The sequence below is a fragment of the Erithacus rubecula genome (genome assembly GCF_903797595.1).
Source record: "Erithacus rubecula genome assembly, chromosome: 21".
Taxonomy (NCBI): domain Eukaryota; kingdom Metazoa; phylum Chordata; class Aves; order Passeriformes; family Muscicapidae; genus Erithacus; species Erithacus rubecula.
In genome coordinates, this window is record NC_136673.1 from 3,954,229 (window position 1) to 3,974,402 (window position 20,174).

The following is a 20,174-nucleotide window of genomic DNA, read 5'->3' on the forward strand; positions in this document are numbered from 1 at the left end:
ACTGAAAACACTTTGCTGAGCTTGGGGAGTGTTGTTTTTTTTATTATTTTTTATTTTTTTTGACATCAAATTAATATTCTCATCACTGAGCATGAAACACAGATTTGACAATAGAGCAGCTCCTCTTTGTTAAAAACTCGCCGCGAGTTTCAGAGTTGAAAGGCTGAGTAAATCTTGATATCTGAGGGGGTAAGCTCAGTGTTATTTCTTGTTTTTAAGAGTGCTGTACTGGAGAGCTGCAAGCTGTCTGAACATTGCAGAGACCCTTTGGGAGCTCCATTGGTTTTCAGCAAGCCTTTGCATGCAGTGTGTTTGTACTGGCTGAAGACAGCGCATGGCTCTCTAAATAATTTACAAGTTGATTAATAGACTCACATGGGTATAATTAGAAGAGGGAGAGACAGCAGCTACAGTAACGGGTACAGTGCTTGGGGGAACTAGAGACTTTATTTTTTTTAAAGAAACTTTCTAGGGTGCTGGGCGTTTGAAGATAAGTTGGGAAGAGCTCAGTGCCTCTTCTCTTTTGAAGTGGAAATAGGACAGTTTGAATCCGTCGAGTTTAATTTTTCACAAGCTTTAGGGGCCCTGCAGTGCAACTCCCTTTTTATTATTGAAAAAAACTCTCCATTTTTCTTTCATTTTTCACACACACACACACACACACAGACACGGAGTCCAAACAGGAGCTAATAAACAAATCGATTTTCTACTTTATTTAAGTTAGTTTTACAGCGATTCTAGAGCTCCCCTAAATGTGCACCTTGCTCACAAATAAACTGTGTAAAGTTACACAGATATTTATGAATACACCACACTTTAATTTATGCATTTTTAAGAAACCTTCACCTCTGTTTGACAATGCTTTTGAAGTAGCTCCGTTTTTCAAGTCAAACTTTTGACTTTTCCTCTGGGACTGCTACAAAGGTTTTTTTATGGAAAATAGGTAGCAGTCTTTTTTCCTACTAGGAGAAAATTGGTGGTCAAGAGAACATAATAAAATTTAGGGGTTTTATTTTCTGTTTTAGGTGGCCGTATTTTTATATGAGATGCAAGGTTGTAGAACAGAAAGTTTTAAATGCAGACATATAGGCAGTAGGTTGTAATTTTCTTCCCTGAGTTTTACTTTTTCAAGTGTTGAATCACTGCAAGATGATTAATCAGAATTCCCTTTTCCTGTATTTGAAAATCTAGAATGTATTTTTCTTGACCCTTGCTCACTCCAGATATTTTAATTATTAAATTACTATTAAACTAAATTCCTATTAACTGTTAAAAGATATTTTTAAGGGCTACCCCACTTAGGAGTAAAAACAAAGCAACCAAAAAATCCACCCTAAAAAGCCAACCCTGGAAGCCAGACCAGGCAAAATAAATGGGATTTGATTAAAAACAGGGGTGCAGTTGTTTTCTGGAGCAATTCTGATAATCAGTCAGTTCATGGATATGGTTCTACCTATAGAAAATGGTTTTGCAGTGATATTCACCATTCCTGCTGCTGCTGGAGGATCAATATTCCAATATTTGTGCCACAAACCCTCATGGATTTGAGTGAAGATGTGGCCCTTGGCCATTTGGGGCCTCGTGGTTGTCAGGGGCTTTTAAACAGCAAAGTACAATATAAATGTGAAGTATTAATCTTTTATATCCATATTGATCTTCACTGCTGACAGTCATTCTTTAGAATTTAGGGAAGTGGGGGCTCCTTTCCATCCCTTGTAGCACTGTCTCCTCACCAAAGGGCTGCTCACTTCCATTCTGTGTGGTTTTGAGTTTGGGATGGAGATATCAAAGGAGTTTTTATAGAAAAAAACAGAAAGAAAAGCACATTGCATGTTGTCAGCATCCCCTTTTTTTGGAGTTTAACATGAAATTCTGGGTTTGGCTCTGTTTCATGGGGTGTATTACAAACAGAACCAGGCTGCTGTATAAATGACAAGGAAAACATTAAACAGCTTTTGTGCATCCTTTTATATTTGTAAATGTCCCTTTAACGTGGCTGGGAGGTGTCAGGAGAAGGGGAGACACAGGACTGGGCAGAATCCATCCCACTCTTGGGGTCTGGAGCACGTGCTGGCACCAGGCATCCCCTTCAGGAGCACCCTCCCTTTCCATCCCACGGGAAGCAGTATTTGGTGTAAAAAAAAATTGTTTATGAGACCAATTTATTCTTTTTTTTATTTAATTTTATCACTGACAAGAAGGGTTTTGTAGGTCAAATTCTGCACTGTGTTCTTCAGCAGAGCTGAACATTTAGAAATAAGGAGGAAATAGGAGTTTGGTTGATAATGGAAATGAGTCTGATGGGTTTGAAGTGTAGTTGTTCTCTCTGTCCAACCGTAGTGTCTCTGTGGAAACCTAAGCAGTAAAAAGAAATACAAACACACATTTTGTTGCTGGTTTTAGAAACTTTCAGAGTAGACACATCCCTGCTTGGACCCAGCCCTGCATCACCCTGGGACTCCCTGGGAGCCAGGGCCATTGGGCAAATCCAAAAAAACAGCACAGAGGCCGCTTTTAGTGGGAAAAAAGCTTTTTATTTGCATGCTGGATACTCGGTTTGGACTGAATTTCCTTTGCTGCTACCAAGCAAAGTGGTGTAAGGGGCTGGAGTGTCATCACTAAATGTGATCAGATACAGATTCCTGCATCTCTGACTTGATACCTGTGAGGAAGCATTTCTGAAGGTCTTAATTTATCCTGTATCATATGATTTATGATTATATATGATCCATAATTTGGGATTGTACCTGCTTTAGAAATAGTATCATTTCCTATTTTATATCTAATTGACCAAAACCCTAAAAAACAGAAATAAAACCAAGGCCAATTCTAATACACGCTAACAAGCAAAAATATTTTAAAGGTGAAAATTAAATATTTTACCGCATTATTTGTTTTACTGTATTAAAATAATTACTGCGATTCTTACAGAAGTCCTTCTCATCAGTGTGGCACGAGCGAGTGGAGACGGGATTTGTGTAGGAACGATCCCTTGGATGGATCAGTGCCCGCGTTGGCGGTGCCGGTGTTTGCTGTCCCTTCTCCCAGCCCGGTAGAACCGGAGATGTTTTCAGTGTTTCCGCGCTGTCGGGGCTCGGGAAGCCTCAGCAGCGGCCGCAGCGGGCGCAGCGGGCGCGTTTTCCCGAATTCCCGGTTCCCGGTTCCCGGTTCCCGGCGTTTCGGCGGCCCCGCGGCCGCTGCGGGGCGGGACCGGCTGCGCTGCCCGCCGTGACCGCGGGGTGGCGACAGAGAACGGCCAACGGCGGCGGGGGCGCGGGGCCGGGACAGCCCGGGATAAACCGGGACAAACCGGGACAAACCGGGACAAACCGGGACAGGGACAGCCCGGGATAAACCGGGACAAACCGGGACAAACCGGGACAGGGACAGCCCGGGATAAACCGGGACAAACCGGGATAAACTGGGACAGGGACAGCCTAGACAGCCCGGGATAAACCGAGATAAACCGGGACAGAGACAGCCTGGACAGCCCGGGATAAACCGGGACAAACCGGGACAGAGAACAGCGGCGGCGGGGGCGCGGGGGTCCGGGACAGCCCGGGATAAACCGGGACAAACTGGGATAAGCCGGGACAAACCAAGACAAACCCGGGACAGTCCAGGACAACCTGGGACAGCGCGGGACAACCCCGGGACCCCGCCGGGTGACCGGGACCGATCTCCCGAGTGCAGCCAGGCAAAGCCCGGAGCTTTCCTCCCGGTGCTGCTGCAGCGCGCTGGGCTGCGTGTTTATGGTTTACTGTCCGGGTGTTTATGGTTTACTGTCCGGGTGTTTATGGTTTACTGTCCGGGTGTTTATTGTTTACTGTCCGGGTGTTTATTGTTTTCTGTCCGGGTGTTTATTGTTTACTGTCCGGGTGTTTGTTTTCTGTCCGGGTGTTTATGGTTTACTGTCCGGGTGTTTATTGTTTACTGTCCGGGTGTTTATGGTTTTCTGTCCGGGTGTTTATTGTTTTCTGTCCGGGTGTTTATTTTCTGTCCCCGAGCCGCTGCACGCAGACCTGCCCGCCCTCACCCACCGGCGGCTCGGTGGATTAGCCTAAATTATCGATCAGCCCAGGCGATGGTAAATCACTGCTAAATCATTCTCAAACACATTAAAAACCAACTTATACAATCTCAATCGATACCATCTCTGAGGACCTTAGCGTGGGCAAGAAAACGGAGTAGAAAAAGCCAATTACTCATTGTGAATCATCCAGAGATTCTAGAGCAATAAAATAAGGAAATCTCATGATTTGCTAAATTTGGGGTTACTGGACAATTTGGGGAAGTAGCCTTTGGCAGTAGCTTGTACTCAGGACAAGATGTTAACTGTCAGCTACTGGGATCAAGCCTCAGGCATCTGAATTAGCTGTGAAAGTTTCAGACCTTGCTAAAAAAAAAATCTCTATATACAGGATAAAGCATAGATGGACAGTATTGTCAAAAGGGCCTTTTAAAGCACAAAGCTGACAGAATTGGTATCTGTAAATGCATTTATGCTGTGCTTAGAATCGAGGTTTTATAGGTTTGGAGAAGTGAGTTGATAGCCTTCAAAAGTCTGTTTTAAAGAGAAATATATGGAGGAGGTATCAATTTAAATATGATAATTGTATAGCTTGGAGCACTGACAGCATTGAAGTTACTGGAGAATAGTGCCCTGTAATCTCTCAAGTGGTGTTTTTTCCTTTCAGAGTGTGCTTTTAATGTTCTGTTACTTTTGTCTGGAGCAGATGATGTGATTTAGTAACTGGTTGCCTGATTTAGTAACTGGTTGCCTGATTTAGTAACTGGTTGTCTGATTTTGTAACTGGTTGCCCGATCCTGGTCTCTGTTAGTCCTGCAGATCCCTGGATTGGTGAAGAGCTAATAGGCCACACTCCTGTGAGCTTCATAAGGACATACTTCTCATGAGAATTACCTGATATCTGTGAAAACCTTTGAAGCTCTGAGAAATAAATTTATTTTTTAAACGCTCTACTGGAAAGTGCTGCTTTACAGCCCTGGAGATGGAAAAATCTCTGAGTGTCCAGGCAGCAGTTCCAGCAGCACTGTAAGCCTTGTCCCCTGCCTGATCCAACCCCTGAAGTGATTAAATCACTTCTTAGATCCACAGCTGCCAATTCAGAGGTGGAGCCTTGATCATTAACGTGGTGAATCAGGCTGGGAGATAAAGGAGACACAGAGTGTGGGGTGGGGTAGGCACAGATAAATTACATTTCCATCTGGAGCTGGCTGTGGTCTCGTTCTGCTGCTGTTCCATGCCTGGGATCTGTGATCTGATGCTCTCAGGAATCAGAGCAGCTCAGTGGCTCTCCAGCTTTATTTCTGAGGGGTGAATTTTACTCCTGTGCCTTGATTTCTCTCCCTAATAGAGATGTGCTCCCACTTTACCCAGTCTGGATATCTCTTTGCAGCAGCACATTGTAATTTTTACAAGAAACTTACCTTTGGACTTCTCTAATGATAAAGTAAAATCTCTCTCGAGTCTCATTCCCCCAACTTTCAGAGTTGGAAACTCACACTAGCTTATGTTGAAAAGGAATTGATTATTCAAAGCTCTTGTGCTTCATAATCTCCTTAAAACATGTAGATTGACTGTCTCATCAGGAAAGCTCTATATTTTACTTTGCTATATGCCCATTGGGGTGTGTGCTTAAGGCCAGGAGACCTCTGGCTAGTTCCTCACAGGCTGTGTGCCCCTCCAATTACAGGTTATTAATTTGCCTTACATTCCAGAGACAGTTCCACATGAGTGAAAAGGAATTCTGTACTGCAGAGTTCTTCATTACCTACTCTGTCTGTACTACAAAATAAGAATAATACTGATTTTTTTTTCTATCCCCTTTTTTTTCTTTCCCTTCCCTCTGGTCTGTGGAAGATGTTTTACAGTTTTAATGCAGCTTTTTTAAGTGTGACTGTTCCTGTTCAAGGGCAGCTGATGTACTTTGTAATGCCACCGAGCAGCCAGCAAGCTCTGTTCCCCCATTGTGTTGAAGTGATAGGTATGTTTGCTAATCAAGAGGAGAGCAGAGCTTGCTGTCTCACTTGTTTATGTTTTATTTCACACCATCAAGCTTTAGAGGGAGGCACAGAAAATATGTAAGCATCTATATTATTCAGTGATGTATATGTGTACATGGGTGTTGCTGATGTCTTGCAGTCACTCCTGGCTGAAGGGAGAGAGGTGTCAGGTGTCCCCAGCACCCCTCAGAACACCCCAAACCTGGCATCTCATTAGATAAACTATTAATTAACTGTCTCTGCATCTCATTGTTTTTTCCCTTTTGTGTGATTGCTTCAGTTTTGTAACAAAATCATGACCACAGTGGAGGATTTTGATCATCAGGGTTCACAGAAAGCCTGTGGGAACTGCTCAGACCCAGGACATGCCCCAGGTTCCCATTACAATTGCTTTTTAATTTCCTCATAGGCTGCAGTGTTTCTCCTTCCCATATGAAGGATGGAAGCAATCAGGAGCTGGGGAATCTCCCAGGATCTGCTGGAAGCTCCAAAGCACAGGATATCCATCTTTCTGTGCCATTCCAGCCTCTGCCCTGATCCCCTGCTCATCTGACAGGGGGGTCAACTCTGGCAGAATCCTACTGCAGTTTCACTCATGGGTTTGTAGGTTTTTATTCCTTGCAAAACTGTTTGGAGCATTATGAAATTAAAAAAATAAAAACCTGTCACTTGGCATCCATGTCAGTGATTCCAGTAGGAACTGCCATAAAATAACACGCATGAAGAAAGTTTAGTGCTGCAGCCAGAAATTTGGTACTGTGGGAAAATTCCACTGGTCTTTGTATGGAATGCATTTTTGGGAAAGAGAAGGTGGGTTGGTTTGTTTTTCTTTATTCCTGCTAGCATGTGTTGGGTTTGTATTAATTCTTGTAAGCTGGAGGGTGGGGAGAGATCTGCCCTGCAAAGAGCACTGAAATTCTCCTGTTGTCCCTTCTGTGCCTGCCTGCAGCTCAGATCTTGGATAGGGAAGAAGCATCCATCTGATAAAATTCCTTCCTGCTGCTGTGCTGTTGTTACAGTTAATTTTATGAATCCCATTTTTAACAGAATACCCAGTTTTTGCATTGTCATTTTGCTCTTTGTCAAGTGTGTGGGTTTATTCCATTCCTTTTTTCCCCTCCTTTCAGCAGATGGAGAATATTACTCTCTTTAACATGTTCTTTTATAATGTGAAGTGGATATCCTCAATTAATACACTAATCTGTTTCCTAATTAATTCCCTGTGGTTTTCCTCTCTTTCTGCTGGTACATTGAATCCTGAGTGCAGTTCTATAAACTTGGTAATTTGATTATTTAAAGGAGAAGCCATGAATTTCATGATAGAGGTGCAATGTTAAATTCCAGGAGCAAACAGATTCTATTATTGCAGTTTAAAACCTGCATGTTCCCGGGGTAGAATTGTGCACAGCTAATAATTCACTCTGCTAAAATCCAGGCAGATTGCTGTCAGCTTGTCCTGAAGAGAAGTGCAGTGCTAGAAATCTGACACATACACTCTCCTACATGCACTTGTTGTTGTATTTTTGTATGCAGATGTGATGGCAGGGTGAGCATCAAAACATCAACCTGCCATGAAGGGGATTTATGTAGCAATTTCTCTCTTGTTTCCAGTAGAGCACAGGTGTTTCAGACAGATAAAGGGAAGGGGCTGTCCCTGATGCTGGGGAATTGGTTTGGCTGCTGCTTTGGGAAGCAGCTCCAGGTGATTTTGCTGTCCATTCTTTGGGGTTATTTGACACTGAGCCCAAGACGTGACAGCAGTCGTTGGAAAACCTATTGTCACTCTCATTGAACTTAATAATTTAATTCTGAACACACCCCCTCCTCCCAAAAAAGAAAAAAAAAACCCACAAAATTTAAGTCTCTTAATTGAAGTATTTACTTTATAAAGACTAGTGAAAATGTGCATGATTCTTCCTTTCCACTAAATAGAATTTTAAAAGCTCAATATTAGCTGTAATCCCAGTCAGTATCTTGCTGATGTTCTCTCTTGCCCTAAGGAAAAATAATAGTAGAGAAAAAAGAGCTTTTAACTCTAAAATAATGTGTTTATCCATGCACTAGTTAAGGTTGTTGTAATTAATTTTGAAATTTATTTTCAGTTATAAAATCTTCAAGCCTTTGGGCAAATTGGAGCAGTAGCACATGTAGACTATTGTAGCAGAACCATTATCACCTGCTGAATTCAACCCAGAATTCCCAGAAATTCCTTTCCCGTCTTAGGATTTCTCTTCCACAACTCAGATCATTGCTTTTGCATTTTGATAAAATTGTGTCACACACCTCACTGTGACACCTATCCAGTGTGGCTGAGAGGAAAGAGTACATTGCAAAATTATGTGGGCACCAGTTTTTACCAAATCCTTTGCTTTGGTCCTACAGTTCCTTGTGAGTTTGGTGGTTCCACGACAGTAAATATGCAGAACCCAACGATGCCCAATGGCAATAAATGGGGATAACTGTTTGGTTTGGTTCCAGAAGGACTTGTGAGCATCTCCCTTTGCTGAAGACTCAGCACACAGAATAAATGTCACCTTTTTCTTCCTCTGCAGTGCCAGATGAGCTTGTGCTGAAGCTGCTGACAGAACGCCTGAGCGCCCTGGACTGCCTGAGCAATGGCTGGGTGCTCTCTGGCTTCCCCAGGGATATCCAGCAGGGAGAGCAGCTGCAGCAAGCACAGATTCATCCCAACAGGTAAGGGAGAAATCCAGCCCTCACTGTACTGTGGATATGAAGAATGTGTTTGTGGAAAGATCTAGATCTTTATTGACATCCTTAGTGCATCTTAGTTTTTGCTTCCTTAGTGAGGAAAGGGGTCCTGCTCCAGGAGAGTAGGAAATAGAGCTCTGGCCTGACAAATGCTCCAGATGGCCAAACTGTGGGAGAGAGAAGAGGTTTGTTGTTCTGGTTATTTGTTTGAGTTGCCTCTAAAGCCAAACCATAAGAAATGGATTAAAGTTTGGATTATATGAGGAGATGTATTTTACTTGCAGCAGGAGGGGGGGATCTACATCTTCTTTCTTCAGCATTGACATAATACCATGGAAATATATTGGTATTGCAAGGAGCTCATTATGAGACTTTTGGGTTTTGTGAAATAATTAAAAACAACATGAGAATTACTTTTTATTTGAGCTATAATGAATTGTTCAGAAATGTAATATGAGAGACATCAGCATCCAAAGAGAACTGTTACGAGTGCCAAGCAAATAAAATAGAGTTACTTTTCACAGCTGGTCCAAAGGTGGTGAGGATTTAAAGTGCTGGTGTACTCATCAAAGCTGAGAGGCTTTTCCATTCCCTTCCCAGCCTTCCTGGTTCTGTCCATCCCACTGGCTGGCACAGTGGGCATTCCAAAGGAAAAACATGCTAATTTGTGATCTTTCTGCTTCCAAGGAAGATGTTCTTATCTAAAAAGCAGTAGTAGGAGAGGTGCATTGCCCACATCAGTGTTTAATTTGGCAAAGTTACTCTTCCTGTGTGTCCTGTGATTGCCCTGGATTCCCTGCAGGGATAGGAGAAGGATGGAGAAGATTGAGGTTGAGTTGGAGAGAAAACAAAGGGGAGTGCCAGTCATCCATCAAGGTTTGAAAAGGGAAGTGTGTGAAAGCAGCAGTTACTTTATTTATCCAAAGTAAGATGATGTGCAGGAATCCATTAAACAGGAATCCATTGCATGAAAAAAATGGAAAAAGAACCTCAAGCCTTGTGCTGGACTCAGTTAAGCATGATTTCCCACAGGTTATTCTTCTTGTGCATTTAGAAGGAATCCCTGAGCACCTCAGAGTCCCTGAGATCAGTGTGAATACTCGAGTGTGCCCTGCCTGCTCCTTCACAGGACTGAGACCTCATCAAGGGAGGAAGAGCAACTCATTACAGAATTGGATGTGTGGAAATTCAGCACTGATCCATTTGCTCAGCTCTAAAGAGCTCTGCACATTCACATCTGAGTTTAGAATCTGGTCCCTGTTTTATCCAGGGGTTGAAGTGAGGGACAGGAATAGATGTGGAGCTCCCTGATTGATCTCAGAGCTGATATTTTCCATGAAGCTGGAGTGGGAGGGATGCAAGGGAGGGAGGGTGATTATAAACAAAAGGACACATTGCAGCACAGGATAGCAGGGCAGTAATTCAGTTTCAGTTGTGATGCTAGTTATAAAACACTATCTGCAGAGGTGGTGTTTCTGACATCAGGAGAAAAACCTGATAGAATTATAGCCTTGAAATCAATCTGGGAATAGGATGCAGAAATCTATAAATCAGACAAAGAACAATCTACAAAGTCTCATTTTTAGGAGGGCTCTGTTGATGAAATTAGATTAAAATAAATTTACATATATATCAAGTTTATTATTAAAATCTAGTCACATCAGTAAACAAAATTATTTGTGAAAGAGAATGTTACTCTGGTTTTTGAACTCAGAATAGACCTCTTTGGCTGATCAGAACACAGAGTTATTGTCTGCTTGTCAAGTCACAAATCTATTCCTTAGAGCTAATAAATGGTTAGTGTTCAAATACTATGTTTTATCTGACTCCCACCTCATAAAGCTACCACACATAATACTAAATTATACAGCATTGAGCAGGATCAGTCTCCTGACTCCTCCATCTTACAGAAAGAAAAACAAACCTAGTAATTGATGGTAGAAAAGAAGGAAAATAAAGTTATTTGAAAACAAACAAAATGGGCTATAAAGTTTGTTAAAATGTAATAATAAAAAAAACCCTCGTACAGCATCAGCTACCTCATCCAAAGAACTGCTCTGGAACAAAAAGGAAAATAATTCCATTTTCACTGAAAAAGTAGGGAGTTTCTTTAAATTAAGAGTGAGGATTTGAGCAAACCCTGTCTGCCAGAGAGCCCAGAGCTGCTCTCTGTGTTCCCCCTGTGAAGCAGCTCCTGCCTAAGTGGACAGGATCCCCCTGGCATTGAACTGGGGCAGCCTTTAGGGCAAACGAGGAGCCGAGTCTGTTAATGGGCTCTCGACACCATTAACCCCTCAGTGCCCGACCTCAGTGGGAATCCAAAGCTCTGGCTTCAGCTCCTCACCCAAAGGAGTGAAAATGGGTGTTTTAGCTTTTTTACTGGGTGCTTAAGCAACAAAAAGAAATGTATAATACATCCATGGATGGTTCTGCTGAAAACTCGATGTAATATCCACCAAAGTACTTTTTGGCTTTTTTGCTCTCTCTTAAAGTTAGAATTAAAATAAGATTTCAGCAGCAGCAGGGCTGTGTTTGAATCTCTGGTTGTCACCTCCAGCTGGTTCCTGACCATTCCTCTGCTGGGCCCATGCCAGTTTAAGGCAATCAAATAAGGATTCCCTGAGCCAGATGAATCTGGGAAACTTCTAATCACCCTTTTTCCTTGACTTTATAGTCTCTTTTTCCATGCTGTACTTGGGCCACCAAATCATGTGGAAAAGAGTTTCACATTGCACTGGGTGTCATATCAAAATACCCCATGATTTTTTTCCAGGTGCATTTCTTCTCTTGAGAAACAGTAACAGACATTCCCTGGTCATGTCTCCCAACTCTCCTGATTTTCTAACCCTCTGGTGTTTGCCCTTCAGTCACCGATTTCCCAGACAAAGAACCTCGATCTGTTTATCCATTTTTCTTTTTCCCTAGTAATCATTTCACTCTTTTAATCCTGTTCTCTCCCCTCATTGGGCATTCCAGCTTTTTTTTTTTTTTTTCCTGAGGTGGGACACCCAGAACTGCATTAGAGGGCAGCACTGTGTACTGGAGGTGGATATAATAAACATTTTTATTTTGATCTTAACTCCATCACTCATAATTGCTGATATTCCATCAGATGTTATTGGGATAGATTTTGGAAGAACATCTGTGTGTAGACTCTGTTAACTGAACATTGTCTCTTCCACTGAAAATACAACAAAAATTTACAAAGTGTTGAAAATCTCAGTGGAGTGAGTTCAAACTCAGCAGAGAATCTGATGAGACTCTTGAACTCAAGATTTCTGTATTGAAGTTGCAGCCAGGTTTGTGTTGGAGATCTCCTCAAGCCTCCCCACCAGTGCCAGGCTCTGCTGCTGCCTGTCCTGGGACTGCCACTTCCCCTGCTCCATTATTTCCTGAGTTTTCCTTCTGATCTGAATCCAGGGTCAGTTATTTTACTTTTCAGTGTTGATTAATTACATTACAAATAATACAAGTGAATAGACAAAGCTGGGCAGGGGAGAGCTGAGCCAAAGGATTGAACTAACAACATATCCATAATATATTTCTAATACCTATTTTTCCAAAATTGAAGTTGTTTCTTTTCCAGTAGAGAAAATAAACAGCAGCAGCTTCTCCAGTGCAAGCTTTCCAGCAGGGTTTTATTTGGTCTTCAAAATGTGATGTGGCTGTGTTCCCAATTATGTCATCTTTTTACATAATATATTTCAAGCTTCTTTTTCACCACGCTGCTGAGAACATGTATTCAAACAATTTAGGATAATGAAGTTCCTAATTTCTAAGGAAGAACCTGTGAATGTGTTGAAAAGGGAGAAATCAGAATGAGGAAAAAGAAGATTTTTTTTCCCATTTGAACTACTTGGTCTTTACATGGGGCTTTCATATTTCTGCAGCTGATCCCAATGTGGATTAGGGATAATAAACAGCCTATTAATGGAGGCCTGAACTAGGAAATGGAGTTTGAATCAGCAGCAGAATTCAATGGCTGGTGAAGGTTAATAACTCCATTACTATCAGCTCTATTTTTGAGCCTTTTGAAGAGCTGGGTGTTAGCCTTATCTTACTCCTCATTAATTGAGCTAATAGAACCCCAGTGACCCCACCATGCTGCCATTATCTGAGAGTTTACCAGACATGGACTGGAATACTTATCACTGAATATGTATTCCTCAGATTCATTTTTATATCAGAAATATTTTTGTTAAAGATCAGCTGCCTTCAAGTTCTATTTTGCCTTTTCATTTCTTTGCTGCCTTTTGTAACAGTTACTCATTTGGAAATTACATGTAAATAACTTAATTAAATCCCTATCAAGGAACAAGCTAAATCCCAAAATAGTTGCATCAAGGAAACATAATAGTGATTGAATTATTCTGACGTGGAAAAATCTTACAGAACATTTTAAAAACTTTGACCTAATTTAAATGATGGATGTTGTATATTTATAATAGATGTGGTTTTAGTTGATGGCATACAAAAATCTGATGAGTAGCAAAGAAAAAAAGTTGTATCTTATTTTCTCCTCATTTTCAGGAAAAAAAAAAGAAATCCAGAAAAATGATGTGGTAATCAAGGGACTAAATCAGTGCAATAAAATTTGCCTGCACCACAGAGACAGAGAAACTGTAGAAACAGTCCAAGTGAACTATGTAGGATTTGGATTAATTTGTAAAATAGTAAAAATAATAGGCAACACAATTCTCTGTTTCAGTCATTCTCATTTTTTTCTCAGCTCTCTATTCCAGCCATTCTGTGGCTGCTGCTTTAGTGACTCTTGTCTTCACTGATTGGTTTGGGTTTGTTTTCCCTTTTCAGTGCTCCCATCTCAGCTGGGCTCTTCCTCCTCCATCACCACAACAAACCAAGGGCCAGTGGGGGCTAAAGGAGCCAGATCTTGCAGAGCTCTAGGATGAATTTAGGGAACAGAAACTTGCTGGAAATTGTGGTTTAGGGAGAAATCCTGATCTGTGTCCCCAGCAGAGACACTGCCCCTCTTACCCACAGCCCTGCTCTGAGGGACCTCAGCACCCTGGGGAAAATCACACCTTCTGTTCCCCAACCAAAATCCCAGTGTTTACTGGGCAAAATTAACAAATCTTCTCTCACCTGAGCCTCACCTGCTTCACTCAGTGAGTGGGATTGGTTTAATCCAGTTTCTACTCCTGTAGCTTTTTCCAAGCTCAGTGATTTCTACTCTTAACTCAGTGATTGTCTCATCTCTTGATGCAAGTGTTTGGGCACTAATCCTGCTCATTAACAGGATTGTAATTAACTAATTTACCTTTGTTTCCTGATCTGCCTCCAGTGCAAAGGCACCACTGGGCATGGAGTAATGGGCAAGATATATTTGGGGAATCTCCCATTCCCTCAGCGTCCCTCTGGCAGGAGGGTTTTGTTCAGCACTCCCAAGGCTTACATGTAGTGCAGAATCTCACCCTCATTTTTTTGTCCTCACAAACCCAGTGGAAGCAGCTCCTTGTTCAGATTTCTGAGGTTTAGCCACTGGTGGGGAATCTTTACTCTCCATTCTCCTCCTCCTGCTCAGACTGTGCTCTCTCTTCCCTCCTAACATTAATCTGAATAGAAGCTCTTGCTCTTAAATAATCCAATAGACAGAAAATTGGATGATTACAATAAAAAGATTATGTCACTTCTGCTGCTCATTCTGCCTGACCTATATTGGTCCCATAAGAGCCTTTCTCTCCTGAGGAGGAGCATTAATATGCATCTTGAGCCAGCAATAACAAAACATCAAATGCAGTTTTTAAATCTTTCTATGGGCTTTCTGTAGGATGCTGCATTTGCTGTCACAAGCTGATTCTGCTCCAACAAGAATAGGAGGTATATTTGGCTTCAGTTGTGGGAGGCAGGGATTATTTTTAGAAGTTACCTCATCTCATACAAGCTCCTTTTGATGGCTGGAGTTTGTGTGGTGAAATCCTGGATGCAGCAATTAAGGAGTGCTCTGATCTCAGCAAGCTTCCAAAGTCTCCAGGAAGAGAGAGAAGAAAAGCTTCTACTTCTAAGTCAGTACTTTTATTTTTATTGTTATTTTTAAGGACTCAACACCACATGCACAACCCTTTCATTCCTTTTACTGCTGAAAGGAGGGAGATTTTCCTGCAGTAACTATCTCTCACAAATGATGAAACATTAGGAAAACTGAAGAAACCTTCTATCCTGGTTGCCCTTATGTTGGAACTGTTTCTCTTGGAAGTTGCCACCAACATCAAGGCTGCCTTTCTGAGCTCAGCACCAAGCTGGAGAGGGAAAATTCTGCAAAAGCAGCAGAGTTTGGGCTAATTTTGATGTCTTTGGCACTGGTAGCAAATTTTAGACAAGACAAAGCAAGCCAGTCGTGTCTCAGTCCAATGACAACTTTGTGATTCCAATTTCTACAAATCAGCAAAGGTTGTTCAGGGCATTCACCTAAAACACAACTTTGTTTAAGGAATGAAGTAAAACAGCCAAGGAAACCAAAGGGTTTTCATTTACAGAGCAGTCAGGTCTAACCCTCTGCTTTCACCTCTGCCCTCTCTCTGCTGAAGTTTTTATTCCCACATTTTGGAGCATCTCCAAAGGTTCTCTGAACTCTCCTTCAGGTCTCTCAGTTTGTTCCTCTCCCTGTCCCTGGCTGACTCTGGGCTGGGATGCAGCAGGGCTGGGGGTGCTGTGGCATTCCCTAAAATCCTCCTGCAGCTCTTCTGGAGCCTCTCTGGCCCAGAGTCCCCCTGAACCAACAATTCTGCTGGGATGGGTAGGCAGGAAAAGCTGTGGCTGCAGTCATGCACCAGCAGTGCATTTCATGGTGTGCAATGCTGATTGGTCTCACAGGGTAAAGTATGAGGTGCTTTGTCAATTCTGAATATTTCCTCATGGTCATTTTCAAAATTTCACCTTAATTAACTCAGTAGTTAACACACAAAGAAAAACCATATACATGCAAGGCTGGTTTTGAGATCTGCCTAGATCCAGAAAAACTTTGAATATAAAGTATGGCAGCATTTTAATTTGATTAACCAAGGCATTTACTTTGCATTGGTAATAGGACACATGTAGATAAACTGAGGAGAGTTTTGCATGTGTGAGAAGTGTAAATGAAGACATTTAGTGGCTGAGGAAGCACAAGGGGAAAGGAGGGGAAAGGAGGGCTGGCCAGTGTTGTCCAGCATCTCCAAACATGTCAATACCTTGCTGATTACTTCAGTGCTGTGGCAGCTGAATTTGGCTGAATATTCTTCTGAATAAATGCAGTAAGGCCACCTTGTACAGGTTAAAACTGTTTATGAACTCCACAATCACTGGAATTCAGAATGTCAGAGGTAAAAACATGGACAGGACTGTGGCAGCTGTGCTCTGGTTTAGTGACCTCGTTGGATCTGGGACTAATCCCAGAGTAAGGCTTTACTCAGAGCTCATGTAGTAAAATTGGCCCAGGCAGAAAACCCTCAGCAGAGCAGGCATTGTGCTGCTTTTGCTTGGATTCTCCAGGCTGAAGATCTGGGAAGACAAGTGCATCAGTCTGTAGCAAATATAATACAGTTTTGGTGATTAAAACTGACAAGTAATATTGCATATTGAATGGAGACTGCTTTGTCATTACCATGAGGATTAGAAAGTGTAATCTTCATTAAAACATCAGTGGATTTACTGCTGTTTGCCTTGGAACAAGATATTTGCTCAGAATTTTCTAGTGAGTAAATTTAGTAAGTGCAGGGCAATTCAAGAGAGGGGAACTGGATCCTGCCATAGCTCATTCTGCAGGAAAGATGTGGGGATGATCCCTGATGTCTGACAGATGCACTGGATCCAATTCTATGGGCTTGGATCACCTGCAGTCACATAAATGTATTAATCACTATCCCTTAAATCGGCCTCCTTTGGCTCAGGTGTAAGAGGTGACTTTTATGCTTTGCAAGGATCATATTTTCTGTCCCTAAATCCATTATGCTTGCAGAATTCCATGTTACAGAATGCTTTAACATTTTGTTAAAGATTTTTGTCTGTTCCATAAAGGCTTTTAAACATTACCCTTTCCTAACAGGTTCTTTATCTCTCAGCTCAGTAGGGCACAGCCATGCTTTGATAAAAATAATTTTTAAAAGATTGTGGTCTATCATTCTTTTGACATGAATGCTGATTAATATCTGTCTGTCATTCACTGAGTGAACAGTCCTGTTCTGTTGAGAGATTGACCAAAGGTCAAGGTACAGTAGGTTAAAAGAGTAATAGTTTCATTTAACCTTCTAGTAAAAGCTGCTACTTCTGTGAACATAATTTAAGCTGATTTGCAGGACAAGTCTGAAGAAAAGGTTCCTCCTCACATACTTGCAGTGAATTCAAATGATTCATATTGGCCATGAATGTGCCCCAAAGTTAAACAGATACAAAACGAAGAAATAATGTGTTTCCTCAACCCCCTGAGTCCTGTGCACTCTTCAGTATGATTTTTTTCCAAAGCTAAGTGGTGGTGGATAAGGAGAACTTGCCATATTTTTGTCAAGTTTTCTTTCTCCTTTTAAAAGTCCAATTTTCTCACAGAATTCTTTCTCCAGTTGTACATTTCTAACCTCCAGGGATGCACAGGTTGAACTGGCACAGGAACAAATCCTTAGCTTTCATCCCACCAGCCAAAATACAATTTAAATTTGGAAACTTGCTGCCATTTTGTTTTTTGTTAGATATATTACTTCCAGTCCATAACACTGAATCCAGGTTTTTATTAATTTTCTGGGAATAAATTGCTGACATGCATTTTGCTTTGTGATTATTAAAAAATTCAGTGTACTCCAGTTTTGTAATTAGAATCACAGAATCCTGAAGGTTGGAAAAGATCTTTAAAATCATCAAGTTTAACCTTCCACCCAGCACCACCATGGTGTTCACCACTAAACCACATCCTCAAGTGCCACATCCACACTTTTTTGAGCACATCCAGGGATGATGACTCCACCACTGTTCCAATGCCTGGCCACCTCTTCCATGAAGACTTTTTTTCTATCTAAACTTCCTTTGCCTCAAGTTGAGACCATTTCCTCTGGTTCTTACAGCAAGCAGGTGTTGCTCAGAAAAAATTTTTGTGTGATCAAACACAGCCAACCCAGGAGTGACAGGATAAATGTTTGGACATAATGACCTGGGAAATGGAGGAATGAATTCAGTGCTTAAGGTCTTCTCTGTGGCTGCACATTTGCATCTCAAACCTGGGAATTTTGACCAGCACAGCTTCCCAACTGCCCTGTCTGCTAAAGCTTGAGAGGGGCTTCCTTGGGTTTATTATCATCACCTTGTTTCACTGCTGAGGGCAGGAGAGCTCCAGCATCAGGTTGGATATTTGGGTTTAGTTCTTCTCTTGCAGAGAATTTCTCCTGTGGTTCCTGTGTTTCTCCTGATGGTGTCTTCCTTCACCCCACCCCTACCTGACCCTGCTCTGGATCTCAACTGTTGTTTTACCTTGCTGATGTTTTGTCTATATTTGCTTTAACCAGATGCCCCTCTTTGCATGCAGCACTGGGACTCGTCCCCTCTCTCCTATCAACAATAATTAGCCTTGTAAGACTAATGGAAGAAATCGTGTCTAATTACCCTGTTGAAGGCCCAATTATGTTATTAACATTTGTGGGCTATAAGCTAATGATGAGGAGAGCCTCTCATTTGCATAGCATTAAGTTAATTGAGCTGGAAGCTATGGGGTGGATAGCAGTGATGAGAGCAGGATTCTGTTACAGAATGGATAATGATGACCAGAGCAGGACGATTCACCTGACAGGTTTATTAATTAACAGCTATCTGATTACCTCAAAGAAATGGCAAATGGCAGTGCTTCTGAAGGAAGCTGCAGTATTTTTTTTAATGAAAGGTGCTCTATCACTGTGGATGTTCTGGGGTGATTTATGGTAATGGCAGTGAAAGCTCTTTCCTGGAAGCCAACACAAAAACCTGTTCTGGTTTCCTCCCTGCCCTTAAAAACCATTCTGCAAAGGGCTGATATTTGTGAATATTCCTCATTCTTGCAAGGTGCACTAAGTCTGTGCTGCTGAGTTTGTGTGGTTGTCTGAACTGTGCATTTGGAAAATTCTTAATTGTTGGGTAACCTGGAAGTTTTGCCCTTGGAAGAACCAGAGGATTTGATTTTGTAAAAAGTGTTTTTCATTATGGTGTTAGGCAGGATTCTGTGTTATATTAGTGGGGAAATAATATAAACATTCAGCTTTTCACATTTTCCTGGTATGTGCAAGCTGCAAGTGCAGGTGAGTGCTCTTTCCTTCAGTTTATTTCTGGGCACAAACAGTTATGCATAGTGGTTGGTCCTTTTAAGGAACAGGAGTCTTCATTTAAAACAGTTCTAAGAAGAAAAATCCATCTTTTTCTTTTCTGTTAAACATCAGATTCTGTCTGATTAATTCCATACACATTGTAATTCACAACAGATTCAGAGTCTTGTTTGAACTGGAGTATCTTTTGGAGGAAAAATCACTCTGTTTAAAAGTTGCCTGTGCAATCAATCCAAGAGTGAATAACTTCCTATGCAGTTACTCATTATTAGAATCCCACACCTCAGTTGTGAATGTATCTGAATGTCAAATGTAGTTTCCAGTCAGCAGATCTTTTATATTTTCTTCATCTGCTCTGAAGAGCCTATTATTAAATCCCATGAGCTCCAGGCCTTACCTAGTGACTGAAATCCTCAGCTCATCCTCAAAATACCTTTGACCAGACATTTCTCAGGAAAAAAAGAGAACACTACAGGTTTTAACCTTTCAGATAATGACTTTTTATCCATTTAAGTGGCCTGATGATTAGTGTGTCAATCGTAATAGACTTGTGAAGAGCAAAGACTTCTAGATAAAATGTATTCACTGTTATTTTCATAGAATCATTAAATACCCTGAGCTGGAAGGGACTCACAAGGATCAAGGAATCCAACTCCTGATCCTGCACTGACACCCCAACAATCCCACATGTCCCTTGTTGTCTCCTTGGCTCCTGGAGAGCCTGGTCAGTGCCCCACCACCCTCCAGGGCAGAACCTTTTCCTAATTCCCACCTAAACCCCCCCTGGCACAGCTCCAGCCATTCCCAAGAATTTATATGCAAAATGTTTCTGTATTCTGCATCTGGTATTTGTTGGGCACAGGAGCTGAGAACATTGAGCTGATGTTGGTAGAGAGATCAGAATTTCAGTTTAGTTGCTACACAGAGACATTGCCAGATCACCACAGGCCCTTGTGGTCAACAGGAGAAGAGAAGAGAAATGAAAACTCAGAGATGAAGGAAGTGATGTGGGGGAACAGCTCCTGGTCTGAGCTGTTCAGTGGCCCTGGCTCAGAGCTGCCAGGAAGAGCAGATCCCAGGGAATTGAGGGTGATTATTCCATGTATTGCATGTGTATATATCCCATTATTCCATGAGCTGCTGTGGTCACCTGTGTGATGTGGAGCA

At 41.8% G+C, this 20,174-nt stretch overlaps 1 protein-coding gene across 2 annotated transcripts in view; it reads left to right on the top strand.

Moving 5' to 3' along the window:
- The window catches only part of AK8 (adenylate kinase 8), a 65,309-nt gene that overhangs the window by 30,513 nt on the left and 14,622 nt on the right, over positions 1 to 20,174 (top strand). For both annotated transcript variants that reach the window (XM_079324636.1, XM_079324637.1), the window contains one exon: positions 8,580 to 8,721. In XM_079324636.1, coding sequence (XP_079180762.1) covers positions 8,580 to 8,721 — 142 coding nt within the window. The remainder of the gene's footprint in view (positions 1 to 8,579; positions 8,722 to 20,174) is intronic.